At 64.2% G+C, this 8,815-nt stretch overlaps 1 protein-coding gene across 1 annotated transcript; it reads right to left on the minus strand.

Moving 5' to 3' along the window:
* Positions 1–2,776: 2,776 nt before the first annotated feature.
* On the minus strand, positions 2,777–5,195 carry LOC139791933 (zinc finger protein 707-like). The gene is made up of 4 exons (XM_071734474.1): positions 5,075–5,195; positions 4,317–4,443; positions 3,741–3,854; positions 2,777–3,612 (listed from the first exon to the last, which is right to left on the minus strand). Exons 1-4 carry the CDS (start codon positions 5,090–5,092, stop codon positions 3,485–3,487), a joined length of 387 nt encoding a protein of 128 aa, XP_071590575.1. The 5' UTR covers positions 5,093–5,195; the 3' UTR covers positions 2,777–3,484.
* Between the last annotated feature and the right edge of the window lie 3,620 nt (positions 5,196–8,815).

Consider the following 8,815-nt stretch of genomic DNA (forward strand, 5'->3'; position numbering starts at 1 on the left):
CGAGGAATCCCTGGATACGGCGAGGGGGAAAACGGAGTTCAGAGAGGATGGAAGGGAAGGACAGAACCTGGGAGAAGTCCAGAGGAAAAATGGGAGCAGCAGGAGATGGGGTGAGGGGAGCAGAAGCACCGAGGGAAGGGGACCCGGCCTGAGGGAAAATTCCTACAGGTGTCAGGGGAAGGGACAATGGGGACAGAGCCCAGCAGGACACTGCTCACCCCGTGGAGGAAAGGCCCAGGCACCCGGTGACCACGGGGACTCTGCCCCAGCCCCAGAACCCAAAGGGAACTGGGAAAAGGTTGGAGACCTGGAGCCTGGAGGGGAACAAATCCCTGGGGCCTGGCTCAGGCTCAGCTCCTGCAGGAGCTGCAGGGCCACTGTCCCTCTGGTGTGAAGTCCTGGCAGCCCCGTGAGATTCCTGATGATGGGAAAAGGGGACACAAAAAACCCAGCTTCAAAACTGGGAAAAAAGCCAGGGATCTCCAGGGATCTCTGGAGCCAGGGCCTCAGCTCGGGGCCTGGCAGGGCCATGGAGCAGGTAACAAAGGGGGGTTGGTGACAGCCACCAGGGCTGCACTGGGGACAGGTCCTGTCTGGGTGAGCCTCGGGGGACAAAGAGTAAGAGATGTCACCTCCCTGGAGCTGTGCCAAGCTTGGGGCACTGTCCCACACCACGTCCTCATCAACGGGATGGGATGGGATGGGATGGGATGGGATGGGATGGGATGGGATGGGATGAGAACTCCTTGGGTAAGGATCTGGGGGTGGTGGCACCCAAAGAGTTGTGATCAGGGCTGAGTGCAAGACAGCAAGAGGTAAAATCACCTTGTGCATTATTAGGTAAATAATAATTTATCACAATAATTTACCATTATTAGGTAAATAAAAGCACACTGATTGTGCTTGGCAGCCCCAGGGCCTCAGTCCCTCCTGGGCTGACTTTTGCTCCAGACCCTTCTCCATCTTCTCCAGCCCCTCCTCCATGCTCTCCAGACCTTCTCCTTGTGCTCCAGACCCTTCCCCACCTCCATTCCCTTCTCTGCACACTCTCCAGACCCTCAATCTCCTTCTGCTCCTGAGGGGCCAGACCTGACCCCAGGACTCCATCCCTGCCCCGCTCCTGCTGCCCCCCCACTGCTGCTCCCACCCAGGCCGCTCCCGGGCTCCGCACCCGCCCAGGCCCCGCTCGCCCCCGCTCGCCCCTGGGGGTCCCTGCGGCCCCGGGGGTTGCTCCCGGCTCTAGGCCGCGTTTCCAGGGCAACAAGGGCGGAAGGGGCGTGGCCTCAGGGCACAGATCCGGTGACGCACTTCCGCCTCCCGCTCGCCCCCAGCGTCTTCTGCTCCACTGACCCGGAAGTTGCGCGGCTGTCCCGGAACACCCTGCGCCGCTCCCCCCCACGTGACCCGCAGCCGGCCTCGCCATTGGCTGCTCGCACCGGCGCCGCCATTTTGTTTCAGCGGAGCCCGGTGCCATCGGCAGCACCTGATTGGTGCGGCGCACACACGTGACCTCAGGAGCGCGCTCCCATTGGCTGCGGGTTCAGGGAGGGCCGCGGGGGCCGCCACGGCCGGGCCCGGGGAGGTCGAGGCCTGGAGGGGCCTGGGGGGGTCACGGCCCGTGGGGCCTGGAACCGAACCGAACCGAACCGGCCCGGCCCCACCCCCTGCCCGCCCGTCCCTTCCGCTCTCGGTGTTTGCCCCGGGGATCTCCCCGCAGCTCCCGCTGCCTCCCCCCCGCCCCCAGGACTCCTGCTGCAGGGGGACAGAGCCCGGGGAGCGGCCCCCCCGCCCCTGCGGAGCCTCCGGAGAGCTCCCGGCAGAGCCCAGCGAGGCCCTGAGGGACGCCCCGGGAGGGGGGATCCCAGCAGCCCTGGGGTTCACCCGGCTGAGGCCTCTCAGCCCCCCAGGGTGCTGCAGTCCCAGGGACCCCCAGATTCTGCCCCGCAGGTGTCACTCCCCCCACCTCCGTTCTCCCAGGCACAGCACCCGGAGCCACCCCCCTGGTTGGGCCGGAGAAGGCCTTGGAAGGTCCTCGAGGCCACGCAGGGACAGGTGCTGCCCTCGTACAAAACTAAGTGCTTTAATCTGTGACCCCACAGCTCCGCGCTGCGGGGCTGAGATTAACCCCGGGGAAATCTGCTCAGAGCAGAGGGGGGGAGCAGGGACAAGACAGGAGCCAGCACAGGAGGGGGGTCACCAGGCCACAGCTGCCCATCCTGCCCCTTCCCAGCCTCCTTCCTTCATCCACACTCATCCTCCCCGTCCCTTCCCCAAACCCAATCCCACTCTCCAGATGCTTTCCCAGCCTCTCCCACCACCTCCAGGGGTTTTGCCTCAGGGAAGGAGCTCCTGGATGGTCCCCTCCAGCTGCCCGGGTCCCGCTGGGCTCAGCTGTCCCTGTGGATGGAGTTTGCCCAGATCTTCCTCAGGGAGCAGCTGGAGAGCTCGGAGCTCTGGCACGAGGAGTCCCAGAGGAGGTCCAGGGGCAGCAGCTCCGCTTTGCAGACGCCGTAGAGGAGGATGGGATTGGCCTTCACCACGTCACCTCCTCCCAGCTTTGGCTCAGCCCCGGGGCTCCTCCTGCCCTCCCCCGCCTGCTGCTCCTGGGGAGGGGGTGTTGGTTCCCTCTTCACGGCCACGTCCAGGGGGGAGGGGGCTGCCCTGGGTTCAGGGGGCACCCGGAGGGTGCAAACTCCTTCTGAGCTCCCCTCCCGGGGGCTGAACGCAAGCTCCTGCTTGACAAGAGCCCAAACCACCCCAGAACTCCCCTCGCTGGGGTCAGCTGTGACCTCAGGGGCTTGGGAAGGAGCGGGTGCAGCCCCAGGGCACCCCGGGGCCTTGAGGAGGGGTCTGTGACTCCAGACCACCCGCCGGGCTCTCCGGATGATCCTCCTGATGTGGGCCCTGCCCTTGCAGAGCGCGGTGACCCGAGGGGGGTGGCCGTCCCTGTCCTGAGGAGGCCTGGCGGGGTGGCAGTACCCGTGGTCCCTCAGGGCCTGGAGGCTCCCGCGGCAGTAGTTGTGCTCCCTCAGGGGGTGCAGGAACCAGGGCTGGCTCCCCCCGCAGTAGCAATGGTCCCTCCAAACCACCTCCTGCAGCTCCTCCAGGGAGAGCTCCTCGTGCCCCTCCAGAGGTGACTCCTCTCCCGAGAGGTCGGGATGTTCCAGGTCCACGAGGAGCCCCTCCCCGGGCCCACCCAGCTCTCCCGGCGCCGCCGTTCCCGCCACTCGGGCCGCGCTTCCCGGGATCCGTCGTTCGCTCCTTGCTTTTGCCTTCCCGCAGCACCTGGAGCAGGAGATCTCCCGGATCTGGTCCTGGCTGCCCCCCGGCCCCGCTCCTCTGCCGGGCTCCTCCGCCGTGCCCTGCCCGCCGTCCCCGGGACGGGTCCTCAGCAGCCTCTGGCACCGCAGACGCCACTGGAAGCGCCGTCCCCCTGCTGAGAGAGGCTCGGGAAGGGTTGGGACGAGCCCGGCCCGGAGCCACCTCAGGAGGCTGCTGGGGAGCACCAGGACTCACCTGGGTCTGGGGGCTGTGTCCTCTCCTGGGCTCTCCCACCGCCACCGTCCCACCACCACGAGGGCTCCTCCAGCCACCCCCCGTCCCCCTCGCGTCCTGCGGGGCGGACAGACGGATGTCACCCGCCCGACGTCACCCGCGTGGCCACGGGGACGGAGGAGAGGCCCCCCCGCCCCCCGGCAGCCCCTGGCAGTGGTCGGGTGGGGGGGACGCTCCCCTCTTACCTGGGGAGGGGCGGCGGGGCCCGTCCCACCTCACCGGGCTCTGCGCCGCGCTGACCCACGGCTCCTCCCCACGTTCCATCCGACACAAGATGTCCGGTTTGGGGCCGGGGTACCCTGGGCAGGGAACACCAAAACGTGAGGAAAACCCCAGGGAGAGGGGGGAGCAGCTCCAGGGAGGGATTGGTTCTGGAGGAGGAGGAGGCCGGAGCCCTGGTGGGGCTCCCCCCGCCCTGGGGGTCCTCCCAGGTCACCAGATCCCTGTCCCGCTCTGGTGGCACCGGGGACGTCCTCACAGCGACCTCCCCGGCCCCGAGGGATCCTCCTCCTCCTGCCCCACCACAGCCCCAGCGCCTGGGGAGGGGGGGAAGCCCCTGCCCCACAGCCAGGACCCCCCTCAGGGGGGGGGCACCTCACCCAGGGGACATTTTCACAGCCAAGGAGACCCAAATCCTGCGTTTTTCCAGCCACAAACTGCCCCCCACCCCAGGACTGCAGGTGCTGGAGATGTTCCCCCAGCCCCGCGCCCATCCCTGGAGCCCCCCCGGTGACCCCAGAGCCCCCCGGAGCCCCCGTTACCCAGGGAGCTCAGGAGGTTGTAGTTCTCCATCATCACCCGGTGGTAGAGCTCCCGCTGCCCCGGCCCCATCGTGTCCCACTCGGCACGGCTCAGGTACACGGCCACGTCCTCGAAGGTCACCGCGTCCTGCCCCAGGAGAGGAGTGGGATGGCCACGGGGGGGTCACACAGGCTCCTCCCCCCCCGCAAGGGTTGGGGTTTGGGGTGGTGCTTCCGGGGGGCTCACGGAGCTCCAGGGAACGCGAGGCCTGGTGCTTGGGGTCGGTGTTTAGGGCAGTTTGTGGCGGTGGCCGTGTCCCCCCCAAAGCCCCCCCAAGGGGCAGTGACCCCGGGGAGGGGCTGGGGGTGATGGGAGAGAGAGTGAATGGGGGTTGGGGGGCATCGTGGGGGTGGGGAGGGGAACAACAGCGCAGGGGGTTGGGCGGGGGGAACAGTGTAGGGGTTGGGGGCCACGTTGGGGGGAAATTGAGGGGGTTGGGGGGCAGTGTTAGGGGAGCAATGGAGAGGGATGGGGGCAACATCGTGGCGGGGAAATGGAAAGAGTTGGAGGGCAACGTTGGGGGGCACAGGGGGGGTTGGGGGTGACGTCACGGGGAGCAACGGGAAGAGTTGGGGCAACTTTGGGGGGCACTGGAGAGGGTTGGGTGATGCTGGGGGGTCAAAGGCCATGGGGGAGGCACCCAGAGAGCACCAAGATGGCGGCTGCGGGGGGCAGCGGGAGCCGCCCCAGGGAGGGGGGGCTCGGGCCCGGCTCTTACCTGCGCCCACCCCGCCATGGGGGGGTCCGGGTCCCGCAGGGCCTCAGAGCGGCGCTTCCGGTGCACCTGCCGGCCGCAGGCTCCGTGCCGGAAGTAGGCCGCATGACGTCAGAACCCGGAAGTGGGCACGCGTTTCCCGCCCGGACATTTATTTTCCCTTTCTTTCGCGTGTTTCCGGTTGGAGCTCCGCGGGAACCGGAAGCCGACTCTCACCCAACCGGAACTCGCGCCGGGGGCGGGGACGTGGGCGCCGCCATTTTGAGGGGCAATTCTCGCTCACGTGATCGACAGAGGCTTCGCCATTGGTCCATCCCGGCGGCTTCCGGGGTGGTCACCTCGGGCCCTCCATCCCCCCCCACCCCCCGGGGCCCCCCAGGTGGCCAAGGTGGCCACCAGCAGCCTGGAGGGGCTGAGGGCCCCGGGTGCCGCTGCCGAGGGGCAGGGAGGTGCCTGTGAGGTCAGGAAAAAAACAAAAGTCACAGAGTCCAACCCTGAGCCCAGCACTGCCGGGGCCACCCCCACACCGTGTCCCCTGGCACCCCCACACCGTGTCCCCTGGCACCCCCACACCGTGTCCCCCAGCACCCCCACACTGTGTCCCCCATCCCCACCACCCCGTGTCCCCCAGCACCCCCACCCTGTGTCCCCCAGCACCCCCACACCGTGTCCCCCATCCCCACAGCTCCAGGGTCTGGAACCCCTCCAGGGATGATGGGGACTCCTGGGAGAGGAGGGGAAGGGGAGGGGAAGGGAAAAGAGAAAAGGGAAAAGGGAAGGGAAAGGAAAGAAAAAAGGGAAAGGGAAAAGGGAAAAGGGGAAAGGGAAAGGAAAAAGGGAAAGGAAAAGGGAAAGGAAAAGGAAAAGGAAAAGGAAAAGGAAAAGGAAAAGGGAAAGGAAAAAGGGAAAGGGAAATGGAAATGGAAATAGAAAGGGAAAGGGAAAGGGAAGGGGAAGGGAAAGGGAAAGGGAAAGGGAAAGGTGAGGTGAGAAGGGAGAAGGGGAAGGGGAAGGGGAAGGGGAAGGGGAAGGGGAAGGTGAGGTGAGTTCAGAAGGCAGAAGGGGTCTCCACCCCTCAACCTGCTCCCCACCCCTCTGCTCAGGGTGCAGATCTCACCCCTGTCCCAGGGCCTGGGGGTCTCTCCTGTCAGGTTTTGCCCACCCGGAGCTGTCCCTGTGGGGGAACCCAAAGTCCTCCATGATCCCTTCCCCTTCCCCCTCCTTACCTGCAGTGCCTGGAGCTGTGTCCATGGGAAGAGCCCCTGGTGGGGGTCACACCCCGGGGACACCTCCAGGAGGGGCCCCAAACCCCCCAGAGCTGCTCCCCCTGCCCCATCACTGCTCTGCAGCGGGGCTGTAATGTCTGCTGATGAATTCGTGTTCCTGACCAGGAAAATTCAGGAAAAGACTCAAACTGAGCAAGAGGTGAATGTGGGGCTGAGCAAAGCAGCGGAGACGTGGAATTTTCCACTGTTTCAGTGTGAACAAAACAAGGCCCTGACGAGGCTAACTTCTATCTCAGAGATAATTAAAAGTGTAGGAACTGTTCTTAAAACAAGGCCCTGCCAAGGCTAACGGGGCACCGAAGGAATGTGAACATCTGCACCAGGAGCACATAAAGATGTCACAACCAGCAGATAAGGGGAAAGTTATGGATGGGGCCTGACATCACCTTGTAACAACATAATGAAGCCAGGGAAATCAGAAAGGTAAAAACTTCAAGCCTGAGGAAGACTTCTTACTTCATCCAAAGACCCCCTGATGACCCCCGGGTATCTCCCCAAAATCAGACTCTGCCCAGACTCACTAATCATCAATATTATAATGAATGGTGCAATCCTATGAATATGTATGCAACCCCCCCTCCTTTTGGGTATGCATAGAACTGTAATCAATAAAAGGTAATTCCAGAGCTTCAGGGCTGTGTGTGAGTGGAGACTCCCCACGCACCCAGCGCTGTTCTGCTCAGTGCAATTTTATTAATTAAATTAAACCATTTACAGAATATTGAGTCTCGGTCACTTATAACAGGGCCCTCTGGAAGGACCCCCCCTCCTTAACCCGTTGGAGCTTCTGTCCCCCAAGACACCCCCGGAGAGGCCACTCAGTGTCACCCTGGGGCCAAGCTGGGAGCCACAGGACATGAAGAATGGGATGGAGAGGTCCCAGCAGAGGTTCAGGCTTTGGTTCCCCCCTCATCCCCCTGACCAGGGCAGGAAAACAAATGTCCCCATCCTGGCTGAGCCCTGCTGTGCCTCCCTGGTGACACCGGTGGCAGGGGAGGGTGACACCAGCCCAGGGGACAGCACTGGGACGTGGCCGTGTGCTGGGACAGTGCCAGGTCTGAAGTCTTTTGTTTGCTGATTTCCCTCGGGAACCCACAGCAATGACACCAGAACCAGAACCCCCTGGGCTGGGAAGGTGCCCCTGGAGCAGAGCAGTCCCTGTGCCAGGTGGATGTGGAGCTGGGAGGGGCACCAGGGGACACAACTGGGACCATCAGGACACCCGATGGGTGGGGGGAGGCTGGGATGGGAACCAGGATGGGAACCAGGAGAGGAACCTGGGGGATCCGGGCCTGACCCCAGGGAGCCCCCGTGGTGCTGATCCCATCAACACCAGGGAATGTTCCCCCGGAGGGTGACCAAGGGCTGGAGGTGTCCAAACCCAACTGGACATGGCCCTGGGACACCAGACCTGGGGACCCTGCCTGGGGACCAGAGGCCCCTGCAGTCTCCATGTTCCTGTGACTCCCTGAGTCATTACCAGGAACTTAGGAAAACGTGGGAAAACGTGGAAAAACAGAGCAGGGAGTTGTACAATTACCCCATAACCCAGAACCTCCCTGCACAGCCCAGCCCTGGGCTCTTCACTCTGCTCTGCACCTCTCCACCTTCTCTCTCCCTCCAGAAGGCTCCTGGTTCCTGGTGCTGCCATCCCATCCCATCCCACCCCATCCCACCCCACCCCATCACACCCCATCCCATCCCATCCCATCCCATCCCATCCCACCCCATCCCACCCCACCCCACCACACCCCACCCCATCCCATCCCATCCCATCCCATCCCATCCCATCCCATCCCACCCCATCCCATCCCATCCCATCCCACCCCATCCCATCCCATCCCATCCCACCCCATCCCATCCCATCCCACCCCATCCCATCCCATCCCACCCCATCCCATCCCATCCCATCCCATCCCATCCATCCCATCCCATCCCACCCCATCCCATCCCATCCCATCCCATCCCATCCATCCCACCCCATCCCATCCCATCCCATCCCATCCATCCCATCCATCCCATCCCATCCCATCCCATCCATCCCACCCCATCCCATCCCATCCCATCCCATCCCATCCCATCCCATCCATCCCATCCCATCCCATCCCATCCATCCCACCCCATCCCATCCCATCCCCTCCCATCCCATCCATTCCATCCCATCCCATCCATCCCATCCCCACGGGCTCAGCTCTTCAGGACGGGTGAGCCCATCCTGGGTCTCAAACCTCATCTCCAAAGATCTCCTCCATGTTCTCCCTGAGGAACTGGCTGCTCACCAGCAGCTCCGGGATCAAAACCACCATTTTTGGTGCTGACCCCAGTGTCCTTGTCCCCTTGTGCACGGCTCAGGTCCCTTGGTGACATTCCCCAAGGAGGAGAGGCCCTTCCCAATGCTGCTTCTCCCTTCCCAGCTGGGAAGGAACCACAGCGTTGCTCCTGACGGGACCCCCAGGAC

This window comes from Heliangelus exortis, chromosome 2, assembly GCF_036169615.1.
Source record: "Heliangelus exortis chromosome 2, bHelExo1.hap1, whole genome shotgun sequence".
Lineage (NCBI taxonomy): Eukaryota > Metazoa > Chordata > Aves > Apodiformes > Trochilidae > Heliangelus > Heliangelus exortis.